Consider the following 13,979-nt stretch of genomic DNA (forward strand, 5'->3'; position numbering starts at 1 on the left):
AGCAAGTGTTTTTTTTTCTTTCTTTTAACAGCACTTTGAAGTTGCTGAAGGTCTGCAGAGGGGGTTGCAGGCTCTCTGAACCTTCCGGAGAGCCATAGCAACGTCCAGGTATATTGGAAAACCCCTTCCCTCCCCAGCAGCAGCACAATCGTCCCAATTGCATTGCTGCAGTCACTATTGCTCCATCCCTTAAGGGGGCATTGCAAAGCTCCCGTTTGGGAACCTCTGGGCTAGTGTATGGTGGAAAGTACATTTTGTATTTGCAAAGGCACCTTCTGGATCTAACCCAATAAATATAGGCTGTGCAAGAACACCATTTTCTTGGGCATATCCGTGAGCTTCCAAGTGGATTGCACCTCTAATAAATTTTGCTTCACACATTAACAGGTATGTGAGATGATGTGAGAGATCAAAATCAACAATATTACTTTTAAAAAATGTCACATCTTAATTATGATCGTGTGATATTTAGCCATTGGTCTCAATTCCTCATAGTAAATAAAATAGAATAAAAAATGTGGCAGGGTTTTTTTCCCCCCTGTGGTACCAAAAAATATTTCTGTTGCCATCTGTCTTTGTTTATGTGCGGTCTTCAAGCTTTATCTGCACGCTTACTTGATTTATTTTATTTCTGCTGTAATTTTAGTTATAGGACTGATGCTTTTTTGCCTAATGAAGCATTTGGATACCTCACCACCAAACTATATACAAATGTGGCACTAATTTAAGCTTAATGATTTTTTTTCCTTTCTCTCCTCCAAAGTCCAATTTCATACACACACACTCTTGTGTGATGAAATATTGCAATTTTTCCCTAGGCTAATCTTGCCCAACTCCTGAGTGATTCTCGGGATCGAAATAAGCACCTGGGAGAAGAAATCAAAGAACTTCAGCAGAGGCTGGGAGAAGTACAAGGAGACAACAAGGTATGGTTATCACCTCAAGGAACCTAATTATAACTTTTCAAGGAGAGGAGCATGATCAGTTTGTCAAACTATAATGAAGGTAACTTTGTCTGCCCTTCTTCAGATTGGGATTTCTTTCAGACTAGAGGTAGACAAAGGGTCCAGTCCTATCCAGTATGCCAGCACTGATGCAACCATATTAGCAGGGCTTGCACTGCATCTTGCGTGTAGGAGATGGAGGCCTCATCAAAGTGAGGAAATGGCTGCATTGCAGCTGCATCAGTGCTGGAAAGTTGGATAGGATTGGATCCAAAGTCTATTAGTTCTTTTTGGTTATGTAACTTTTGCACTGTTCCTTTGAATGTTATTGTGGATAACATTGTGAAGGGGATTGTGAAGGGGAAGTGCCACCAGGCCAGGGAATTAATTAACTGTTAATTAATGCGCCGAACTGTTAATGCACAGTCTCTTCTGACTGCTACTTGTCTAAAAACCGGCATTCAATCATGAAATTCGTGATCAAGCCCTTGATTGGTGCTTTCACTATCCTTGCACTATTTTGAAGTCTCACATGTCGTACTTTTCCCCTTGTAGTTGGAGAATTCTGAAATGATTTGTATAATACCATTTGTTAAGAGGAAAAACACTGCATATAATTAGTTTAGAATGCTGCAGACAATATCTAAGAAAATGAAAGTGAGCTCCTCAGTGAATTCCACTGACACAGTCCTGAGTTGTCTTTTCCCTCCAGAACAGGGTAGGTGGTATGACCCCTTCTGTTCCTCTAGAGCAGCAGTCTCTGGAACTCTTCACACTCCTAAATGGAGTATTGTGGAGCCCCACTGGCACATGAGAAGAGTCTCAGAGAGCCCATGTGCGCCAATGCATGTGTGGAGCTGTGCAGCATCAAGTTGATGGCGGCCACTTATAGTGCGCTATGGAGCCTCCAAAGGAACCCCTTGGCTCCGCAAAGAACACTTTGAGAAGCCCTGTTCTGGAGCAAGTCAGAGAATTCTAAGGTGGGCAAGGGGCAGGAAGCGCAAAAAAACCTGACTGTGGGTTGTGATGTTTGGGGGATTTGTTGGAGCTGAGGAGTAAAACTGACATTAGTTCAGGTGCAGAAGGGGCTGCAGGCCAAACTGAGGATGAATTCCAGTATTCATCATGGCAGCATCAAGTGGTGACTTGAGTATGTCCTGTAAGAAAACTAGCAGTAGTTTGGGGTTTTTTTGTATCTTCTAATTATTGACTTCTTGACAATGGCGGGTTGATTTTTGTTGGTGATTGTGATGACCTTTGGTTAAACAATACATTTTAATTGCTGAATTGTGTATGTGAATGAAGTAGCATCCCAGACATAACTTTTGTATTGTTTCTGGCTGTTAATTTGGAGAAGTGTTATTGTTTGAATAAGGAAGTCCTTGGTTCAAGTGTCACATCAGCTGTGTTTCAGCTAGGTATCTTTAAGTCATGATTCTATCTCTGTCTCACAGCTCAATCCTAACAGGCAGCCCAGTCCTGGGCTGCCTGGGGAGCCCCAGCATGGCGACACCGCGAGGCATCACCACGTTCATCCCCTTCCCCTGGGTAAGGGAGGCAGCCCCCCAATGGGGCTACTCTTTTTAGTGGCGCCCAAAGGACGCCGCTAAAGTAAAGGCGCTCGTGTAAGGCACGCAGCCTTCACGAGCGCCTAGGATCCTGCGGAGCAGAGCTCTGCAGATCCTCCTCCCGTCCACCCCCAGGCACACCTCTGGCACGCCCCCTCCCCGCGTCACGCCAGCCTCCCCACCCCCTCCCAACGTCACGCTGGCCTCCCTCCTCTCCAGAACACCCCCGTCCCGGTCCCCATTTCCCATTCCGCAGACCGGCAGCCGCAGGTACCGCCAAGCCATGGAACGCGGGTGCCAGCAGGGCAGTGGCTCAGCGCTGGCCGGAGCTGAGCCAGCTCCGGTGAGAGTCTGGCAGTAAGCCCCACAAATGTGCCTTATGGCACATTTGCAACTGTGGTCTGCGCTGCGGAGACACGGCGCGGACCACAATATTGGGCCCTCAGTTAGTTATTACCCCCATTCCACATATGCAGTATGGAGATACAGATACTGTTCTTCCTCACTGAACTGTTTTAAGTAGTACTGAAATAGTGTGTCTGATGCACTCTGAGTACTTACAATGCACTTTATAAATGCGAGTTGTTAGCATCTCCAAACGATGGCTTCATTTCAGACGTCACACCAAACTGTGGTTTGTGCTAACCATTGTTGTCTGTTTTTATTTTCCATCTTCTTGGCTCAGAGCTTCCTAAGCTCATTCCATCTAGAGATGGCTTTGAAAGTGATGGTTTTGTCAATTCAGCCATTATGGCAAATCATAATTTGCCATCTGAACTGAGCCAATATTTTTCAGTAGGATGAGTTTACATGTTCAGGTGTGAATCAAACTCCCATTTTGCTATTTAAACATGACAAATTGGAGCGTTTCAACACGTATATTCTTTTTTATTTCAAAACATTGCCTGTTAATTACTACTTTATAAATGTATTACTAAATCTGGCCCTTTCTATGAAACATTACTCTAAATCTAACCCTCAGTGTTTAAACAAATGACAGTTGTCTCTGTTAACTGGTATATGGATGAACTCAAATATATTTAGTTATCATCGCTGGAGCTTGGATCAAAGCTTGGAAAACCAGGATTTGTGGAGTGCTAAACAGTGCTTGAACTGGAAGCAAGACTTTAAACTGGGATGGGTATTTGATTCTGCAAAGGAAGAATCCTACTGGTTCAGTTGGTAACTTCGAGAGTTTAATGGAGCAAGCAGGAGGGGTCCTGATCTGACCTTCAAAGTATGCCCATCTGGTCTCATTGCAGCTGTGATCCTAAAGCCTCTTTCCTCAATTATAGGTATGAACAACTTTCTCCCAAGCTGAGACAATGAGGCCTTGAATCTTCCACCCCAGGGTGAATGGGAACAGAGGTTTTTTCAAAGTTCTTTTCTCAGCTGCTGGATCATGTATAAAAGGCAATACAAGGCAAGGAAGGGTAAGCCACTGAGGCTGTGCAAGGAGAGCTTCTGCTTTATCTACATCAGCAATTTTTCAGCCTTTTTCATCTTGCGGCACACTGAGAAGGTGCTAAAATGGTCCAGGCACACCATCAGTTTTTTGATAATTGACAAGGCAGATCACACTGCCAGTGGGGGGCTCACACATCCCTCACTGGCCCTACTAATAAATCACCTTCCCCCAAACTCTCATGGCATACCTTTGGATCATTTGTAGCACACCAGGGTGCCATGGCACACTGGTTGAAAATCACTGGTCTACTTGGAGAAAGGTATCTTTGCCTGTGACTCAGCGTTGCTGATCCTTATCTCCTTGCTCATCTCAAAGTATGTCTTGTATTAAAAATTAGTTGCAGTCCTATATCCCTGATCAACATAGACATACAGAAGTATATGGGAGGACTTTTTATTTATTTTAAAAATGCATAACTTGCCCTTCCCCTAAGATTCGGAGAGGCTAACAAAATAAACATTATTGAAATACTAACAGTAACAAATAGCAACAATTAAAAACAACAGAGAAATACATAAAACTGGTATCATAGTTTATATTCATGCAATTAATTATAGGTTTGTTGTGCATAACTTTTGTGAAATAAAAACAGATGCAGTGTTCATCAGTAAATTACGATCCATGAGAGTGGCTCATATTGGCCAGTATCTGAGATGTGCAGAACCGATCTGCATTTGGGGGTTTTCAAGGTTCGCTCTTTGAATTCTTCTTGAATACTAGCTCTTAGGTTGAGTTATAACTGCTGTGTTTATATAAGCACCCTGGAGTTAATCCTTAAATGAAAAACATGCTGAAGCCCATTTTATAGACTGAGTCCAAGGAGGGATTGTAGCCAGTATCGTGAACAGTGAGAACTTTAGGATAACACCCCTTGAGTCTTGCTAACTTGTATAAAATGTCCTGTTCTTTTAATCTTTCATTTTTGCCTTCAAACATCAGTTCGTTTAATGGAGACTTTATTGAACAGAAGTAACAGGTTTTGTTATTAATGTTGGGTCTGTTATTGGTGATATGGAATCACAGGGAGGGTTTTCCTTTTTGTTGAGTGCCTTTGTTTCAAAAAATAAAATAAAAGCCTGTTGGCAGAGAGTACATGCAGATTCAAAGACATTGATCTTGGGTCTACGCCTACTCTTACTTTCCTAAGAAGTAGCATGTTGGTTATTTCAGTCATTAAATATTACCATCGAACAGAGCTGTTTGCTTGGCCTCCCACTTTTAGTTTTATTTCACTTTAGTTTTATGCAATTTTTATTATTAAATAGAGCATTTCATCCAAAACAGCTTCACAAATACATACTAAAATGCAGTGGGTCCTCCTTATCTGTGGATTTGATCCACTGCAGTTTCCGAACCTGCGGCTGGAGTACCCACAGAGCCTCCTTGCTCCTCAGAAGGCCTTTCAGAGCCTCTGGGAGGCATATGTCGTTTGCTGAGAAAGCAGCTGCACATGGCCTCCCCACGTCTCAGAACACTCCAGACGCGATCGAAAAGGACTTCCGATTGTATTCAGAGATCCTCTGTGAGCCCCCTTTGTGTTCAGTATCCATGGGGTGTGTGTGTCTGGGAATAGATCCTCCACAGATAACAAGGTCCAGCAAAACTGTAACTCTGTCTTGAAAAGGCTCACAGCCTAAAGAGACACCAGCAAACGGCCACTGCAAAAAACACTGACCAGGAGTAAACAGGAAAAGTTGCTATCTCCTTGCTAAATATGAAGGAGCCACCTTATAAAGGAAACTGGCCCAATTGGCAAGGGCTAATAGATAGCAGGCTTCTTTGAATTTTTTTCCTTGACCCATCAAGTCCAGCAAACCAAGTCCTGCTGTGTTGGCAGGTGGTTGATTTTGTTGTAGTTCTAATCAGAACACTATGATTTTTTTTTAACACAAAGAATTAATTTCTGTGCGCTTTTGATAGCTTCTGTTCCTTCCTACCCCATCCCCCAAGCCGAAGACCGGATGCCCAGATGGTCTCTGCCAGTGTCACCTCTGGCAGGATTGAGCAAGCAGCTGTTTTTGTAGCCTGAAAATGGTACTTTATGGATGAACTCTGTGTGGATGTGTGTGATTCATCCAGTTGTTTTTTCTGGAGCAAATGGAGCTATGGGGGGAGGGGGGCACATTCTGCAGTTATTCCGTGCTAAGTGCAAACATATGGATCAGTAGAAACAAAAGCTTGGTTTGGGGGGTGGGATTTAGTTGCACACTTGGCTTTATTCATGCAAATAATAACAGAGATTTGGGAGAAGAAAATACGTTTCAGTTTCTGATCTCCCCATGTTTACTTGCTGAAACACATACACAAATTCAGGAGTTTTCATCAAGGGGAGAATTAATTATACCTTAAACTGAACTAGGTTTTTTCCATTTATTTAGCTGATGCATTTTCAAACTGTTAACAAAACAGCTGATGATGTTTCTGTTCAAGCAATTTGAGACTATAGTCACCACTGGCCCAACTGTGAAGTGGTTTGCACCAGTGGCAGATTTTGAGAGGTCTGAAGGGGAGGCGGATTTGGGGTACTATGTGCTGCTCTGAGTCTGTTCCCATCTTCCCCGGTCTCCTGCTGACACAAACCATGATGATTCGCTTCCCACTTGCCCTAGCGAGAAGCAGATCATCCCCCTCCTTACCTTGTTCCCTGTTTAGTTTCCTTAAAGCTGGAAGTATATAGTGCACTTAATCCCTGAATCATCAGATCCTTCCACAAGGACATGAAGGGCACTGTTGTCTTTGATGGCTCCACATCAGACCCCTTTGACATCCGAAGCGGCGTGAAGCAGGGCTGTGTTCTTGCACCAACCTTGTTTGGGATCTTCTTCGCTGTCCTGCTGAAGCAGGCCTTTGGAACTACAACAGAAGGCATCTATCTCCGGACCAGATCAGATGGAAAGCTCTTCAACCTCTCCAGACTGAGAGCAAAGTCCAAAGTCCAGCTGAAATGTCTGCGTGACTTCCTCTTTGCCGACGATGCAGCTATCACTACCACTCTGCCAAAGATCTCCAGCAGCTCATGGATCGTTTTAGCAAGGCCTGCCAAGATTTTGGACTGACAATCAGCCTGAAGAAAACACAGGTCATGGTTCAGGATGTGGACTCACCTCCCTGCATTACAATCTCTGTGCATGAACTGGAGGTTGTCCATGACTTTGTGTACCTTGGCTCAACGATCTCTGACACTCTTTCTCTCGATACCGAGCTAAACAAACGCATTGGTAAAGCAGCTACCACGTTTTCCAGACTCACAAAGAGAGTCTGGTCCAACAAGAAGCTGACGGAACATACCAAGATCCAGGTCTACAGAGCTTGCGTCCTGAGTACACTTCTGTACTGCAGCGAGTCATGGACTCTTCACTCACAACAGGAGAGGAAACCGAATGCTTTCCACATGCGCTGCCTCCGACGCATCCTCGGCATCACCTGGCAGGACAAAGTTCCAAACAACACAGTCCTGGAACGTGCTGGAATCCCTAGCATGTATGCACTACTGAAACAGAGATGCCTGCATTGGCTCGGTCATGTCGTGAGAATGGATGATGGGCGGATCCCAAAGGATCTCCTCTATGGAGAACTCGTGCAAGGAAAGCGCCCTACAGGTAGACCACAGCTGCGACACAAGGACATCTGCAAGAGGGATCTGAAGGCCTTAGGAGTGGACCTCAACAAGTGGGAAACCCTGGCCTCTGAGCGGTCCGCTTGGAGGCAGGCTGTGCAACATGGCCTTTCCCAGTTTGAAGAGACACTTGGCCAACAGTCTGAGGCTAAGAGGCAAAGAAGGAAGGCCCATAGCCAGGGAGACAGGCCAGGGACAGACTGCACTTGCTCCCAGTGTGGAAGGGATTGTCACTCCCGAATTGGCCTTTTCAGCCACACTAGATGCTGTTCCAGAACCACCTTTCAGAGCGCAATGCCATAGTCTTTCGAGACTGAAGGTTGCCAACTAATCCCTTGAAATAACAGTAGAAGCCTTGCACTCCCGGGTGTGACAAAACCACGCAAGAAGCACAAGTATGGAACTTGTTCTTCTCTGCTACAGCCACAGTGATTGCATGGGAAACTGCTCCAGGCTGCTCCACCCATCACTGCAGTTAACAGACTTCTGGTGACAGATATGCTGCAGCTTTGCAAGTAGGTAGAGTTCTAAGGCTGTTTATTTTTATGACCAATTGTGATAACATTTTTTAAATGTTACAGATAGGGGCTAAGTACAAAACAAACCCTTGTGACTCTGGCAGTGGTGTGATTGTTGTGATTGTGTTGTCACCACCCCCGCCCCTTAAGGGGACAGAGGCAGGGCTTCTTGGGCTGTATTATGGGTTGTGACCCACCATTTTGAGAACACCTAGTGGGTTGCAACCCATCAGTTTGAGAACTCCTGCACTAAAGTGTCCTGGCTATGTATTTTAATGTGTTATAAGCCATCTTGGGTGCCCTTTAGGGCAGAAGGCGGGATATAAATTGAATGAATAAATAATATTTTTCAAATCTGGTTAATCCGAAATAACCATAGTTGATGGCTCCCTAACTGCTGTGATGATGAATGCAAAGATAAGCAATTTCCCTCATGGTTTACATCAGCATTGTCCCAAAAATAAGCTGAGCCTACTTACTGTAATAAACTGGGAAGTAACCTAACCCAGTGTTTCTGAAACTGTGGATCGGGACCCACTAGGTGGGTCACGAGCCAATTTCAGGTGGGTCCCCATTCATTTCAATATTTTATTTTTAATATATTAGACTGGTATGTGACTACATTTGGGGAAATGTTACAGACCTGCACTTTTAACAAACTACTATGTATATACTTTTAACTATGATAGTCAATGGGACTTGATCCTGGGTAGGATTGCAGCCTAGGATTGTTAAAAATTTTCTTGCTTGATGATGTCACTTCCGGTCATGACATCACTTCTGGTGGGTCCTGACAGATTCTCATTCTAAAAAGTGGGTCCCGGTGCTAAATGATTGAGAACCACTGGCCTAACCTATTCCTCAGCAAAAGCCCAGTCCCTCTCCTCCCCATGAAGCTTAATTTTACATCCAAATAAGTTTAATCAAAGCTGGATTTGGGGGTGCTAATGTCAGCCTTTTCTTTGAAGTGAGCAGTGTGACTCTTGATATTTGTATACAGTCCTGAATTAACAAATTTTATTAGTGTCTCTAGCTGGGAAGCAGAAAAAATTAAATTCAGTTTAAGGAAACATGGGACTGTGACAGTCTCATAGTTGGCACACCTGTAGTGTGGCGGGGGATAGGATTGGGGTGCTAGGACTGATGGTTTCTGGGAGTGGTGGATTTGGTTTTGTGTATTTGTGTTTTAGAAATGATATTGCCTGGATCAAACTGTTTGAATACTATTATTTTTAAAGCACTTATATTCTTTTCCATTCTGATGGAAAGTTCAAAGTTGCGTACACAATCGAAAATAAAACATAATACAATGCAAAAAAAAAATCATGTCCAAAACACAAAAATAACAGTGTAACATAGCAAAAAGAAACTGCAAAACCCTAAAAAAGACAGCTCATCAACTAAAGGCTAGCCATTTTCAACCACTGTGCCATGGCACACTAGTGTGCCACAAATGGTCCCCAGGTGTGCTGTGGGGGTTTGTTGAAGGGTCATTTATTAATAGGACCATTGGGGGATATGAGCCCCCCACCAACAGCAAAGTGTGCCTTGTCAGTTTTCAAAAACTGATGGTGTGCCTTGACAATTTTAGTACCTTGTCAGTGTGCCGTGAGACAAAAAAGGGCTAATGAAAATCACTGGGCTAATTAGAAGTAAAAGGTTTTAATTCCCCCTCCCTTTGAAATGCTCACACTGAAGTAACAGTTCTATTCTCCAGTGGTAGGGAGTTCCGTAAGCTGGGTGCCACAACCAGGAATATGGTGACATCCCCCTTTGGAATTTGTCTTCCTTTGCTTCCCCTCAATCAATTTCATTATCCTCCCTCTCAGCAATTTGTATTATATTATATCTCAAACCAACTTTTTGAAAGCTGCTACTCTCTCTACCATTAAACTGCTGCTGAGCAAGAATGTTTTCCAGCAAAATGGGCACAAGGGAAAAATCTTGATGGGTCTGTTGGCTTGTTCTGAATTGATGAACCTTTCCTGCAGTGAAAACAGAAAAAGAATTTGTGACTTGTCAGGTGTTACATTCCAAGGAGAGAATTCGCTTCTTTTCCTCTCCACCCCCTATCGTTTACTATTTATTTAGATTAGCAATATTGCGTATTACAGTGCTTACCAAAGTGTCACAATCATAAAATACAAGTCCGCTGGACAATTCATAACACATTAAAATGCTCGAATGAGGACTCCAACAGAGAATCATTACAGTTCCTCATTACGGAAACTAAGTACCAGTCTCCAAGTGATACATATTCCCTGAAATTCACTGTTGAATCTTAAATATGGTGTTAATTTTGACCAGTTTGGTCGCGGCCCAGATTTTTTTAAATTCAGTTTTTGTAGAAGCCATAGAGCACTTCCAGTGCCTTGTGAATGCATGTCTAGCCACTGTGCAGGTGAAGCCTCTTTATCCACACTGTTTCCATTCCCGGATCCCCCGAGAACACTGAAAACTGTGGATAACGAAATCCACCTTTTTAGAGCCCACCTTTGCTCCAGATGCAACCAGAACCATTCTGAGCCTCAAAGAGGCCACATGCCACCTCGCATGGCCTCTCCAGGACTCAGAATGGCGCCCAGAGCAGTTTTCAGATGACTTCCTTTATTACCGGCACAAGGTAATATCTCAGCATCTTCAAGGCTCAGAAAACCAGAATGAGGTCCGGTCACATCTGGGAAGTCTGTAGGGGGGGCGATCCAGGGCTATGACATACACGGTGGGGCAAATCAGCGAATGTCAAATCTGCATCTACAGAGACCCCACCTGTATACAGGTTCAGAGTTAGTGTCAAGATACTCTTTGAGAGTGTGTGTGACATGACTGAGCAGGCATTGAAGGCTCAAGTAGTTAGCTGTAATGGGCAGATTTTATTTTGTGTATCTGCTGTGATTTTCAAGGAGCTGGAAACTTTCTGTTGGCTGAGATTACAAATTGTTTCCAGAGATGGAGAAAAATGTCTTCTCTGGTAGTTCAACAATACCAGAGTTTACAGGCAATGATTTTGTATATTTATGTATTCTCTGAGGCAAGAGGTGATACTGATGGGCCATTTTACAGTAGTTTTCTTTAACATATAAAGAGACAGAAATGTGCCCTGTTTGAAAAGAGATAATTCCAAACCCCACCAGAGTCTATCTCCTGCTGGTCTTTATTCCATTTTGCCATTCAAGTATTTTGAGAGAGAAGCTATCCTAGTGTATTATCAACCCCAGATAGTCATTTTCTCTGCTTACCATGAGACAACTTCTCTCTAATTATATAACTGCAGATAATATAATACCAAGATAATACTTCAGATAATACCAAGTTTGCGGTTACTGATCTTTGAGGGCTTTTGTCCCATAGCCTGATAAATTTGTTTATGTGATAACATTGCCTCATTTACCAACAATCAAAATAATGTTTTTGCCATAACTTGAAATTCCACGAATGTCCATTTAGATGTCGTGATCGGAGACAGTTGCATATCCAATGCGTCATACTTTCCACACTCTCTGGTTCCTCAAGGGAAAACGGGTAGCCCAATCATACCCAAGTTCTCCCTCTCCAATTCAGGAGTGCAAGCACTGTCTGCGCTGCATCCCGTGGGAGAATTTAGTAGGTGGAAAGTCTCTTTGAGGTAAGGTAATGTTACTCAGCCACCACTATAGGTAAACTTGGACCTGCATCAGTGGATCGGATGCAGGAAGGGGGATAGGATACTATGCAGCTGATCCCACCCCTGGCCCGATCCACCGTCCTCTTCGATCCCTGTACTGCTCAGCACAAATCTTACCTTCTTCAGCAAGTGCCTCTCCTTCTGCTGTCATGCACAGGAAGGCTTAAGCTTTCCTGTTAGGCTGGTGTTGATTGTGCGCTATTACAGTGTGTTTTATGGTATGTTTGCAGCAATCTGCACCAGTGGAGTGTACTCCACTGGCGCAGCCACCGGCATAGAAGCCCTTTAAGACTGGGCCATAAGGCACACCGTGGCTACCAAACCTGTGTGTTTTTGCCACATCCCAGCCTGGCCTCTGTGGGTAGATTCTTTGCTACCAGATTTGGCTGCAACCACAAGTCCTTCTTCCAGCTGGGTGGTAGCTGACTTATGCCACCTGACTGCTGAGCTGACTGCTCTACACTGGACCTTATTGCTGGACAAGTGAAAGGGGTGCCACCAGGCCTTGATCTTCTGTTCACACCTGTGTAAGTTATGGGCACGTGTAACATGCCCATGCTTGTGCTTCCAGAGCACTTGTAGCGTTTGCCCATGCAGTGTGTCAGAAAGCAAGGAGCCAATTAGCCGTTGTCTTTAACCAGATAGGCAGATCCATCTTTTTAAATTAGAGAAGATAGTTTATTGAAAACTATTGAATAAACAATAAACTATAGTTTATTGAAGAGAAAAAATAAGCTAGGTACATGGAGAAAAAGAAGGGATGTGATCAGAGGCAAGGCAAAAGAAACCAAAAGCAGTTTCTAACTGCAGATTTCCTGTACTCAAAACACACATAGAGATTGAAGATGGATTGGCTTAAACCAGTGATGCCCAAACCCTGGCCTGGGGGCCACTTGCAGCCCTCAAGGACCCCCAATCCGGCCCACGGGGAGGCCTCAGACTCCAATGAGCCTCAGGCCCTCTGGAGACTGCAGGTTAGATGAAGCAGTATTCAGCTGGGGGGGGGGGGGATGAAACCCTTCTGTGATGGTCAGAGGGTGGGGCACTGGAAGTGATTCTAGCAATACTTAGTGTGAGATGAAGATTTCAAGGATGCAAGGGTTGTTTTCATCTGAAATTCTGGAAAGTATGCCGACATCTTACATAACATTTCTGCTTCCCTGAGTACATTCAGTCTGGCTATTTCAATCTGGTTGAGACTTCCACACCACGTTTTCTAGCAGGTGGAGTCCACTCTTCCCTTGGCTGCCAGTGCATCAGTTGCTTCCAGCATAAGTGTGTATGGTGGGGCCTGATGGTGAACAGCTGATGGATCCTGGAAGGTGAGGCCTGGAAAGGTTTTGACTAGAAGCAAGTGACCACACTGCAACAACTCAGTAAGACGGCATCATGCCACATTATGGAGGAGAGGAGCAGTGGCGTAGCTAAAGCAACTGACCCCCCGGGGTGCAAACGACCCCCAGGGGTGCAAACAACCCCCCATAACTGCTCAAATTTTAACACCTCCATACTACATCTTAGAGCAGGGTTTCTCACTTGGTTGGTCCCGACCTGATTGTTGATGGGTTATAAAGCTGAAACTGACAAGATGATTGCTGAGAAGGAAAATGCATGGAGTCCAATGGAAAGTGAAACTAAGCCACTGTGTATGTTTACTCATGAGTAGATGACTGTGCCTTGAACTGTTGCAAAGGGCAGGCTGAAAGGAATGCAGCAACACCAAAATGGTCCCAATCTGATGAAAGCAGCCCCCCAAAAACACTCAAGAAGGAAGTCCCTTCTCCAAGCTTACAAATGTATTGAGCCCTTCGGAAAGCAACGCTAAGGGCGCAATCCTAACCCCTTATGTCAGTACTTTCCAGCACTGACATAAGGGCAATGCAGCTCTGAGGTAAGGGAACAAACATTCCTTTACTCTGAGGAGGCCTCCGTGAGTGACACCCAACTGCAGGATGCAGCACATGTCCCATTGGCACCGCTATGCCAGTGCTGGAAAGCACTGACATAAGGGGTTAGGATTGCGACCTCAGCTACACGGTTATGTTTACTCATGAGTAAGCAACCGTTTCTTGGCTTGAGTCGAAGGTTAGGGAAAGGGGAGTGCTAGGCCACCAGAACAGTCCCGATCTGATGAAGGTGGAGCCCAAAAGGACAAAAACGGCCACCCCGTTTTTGGATAAAAACGGATAAAAACCTTCTTG

General features: G+C 44.3%; 1 protein-coding gene across 1 annotated transcript in view; it reads left to right on the forward strand.

The window, feature by feature from the left end:
* Positions 1 to 13,979, forward strand: part of CCDC149 (coiled-coil domain containing 149) — a 64,060-nt gene that overhangs the window by 18,398 nt on the left and 31,683 nt on the right. The window contains exon 4 of the mRNA XM_066632267.1: positions 819 to 926. Within this exon, the coding sequence (XP_066488364.1) occupies positions 819 to 926 (108 nt within the window). The remainder of the gene's footprint in view (positions 1 to 818; positions 927 to 13,979) is intronic.

Source organism: Tiliqua scincoides, chromosome 6 (assembly GCF_035046505.1).
Source record: "Tiliqua scincoides isolate rTilSci1 chromosome 6, rTilSci1.hap2, whole genome shotgun sequence".
NCBI lineage: Eukaryota > Metazoa > Chordata > Lepidosauria > Squamata > Scincidae > Tiliqua > Tiliqua scincoides.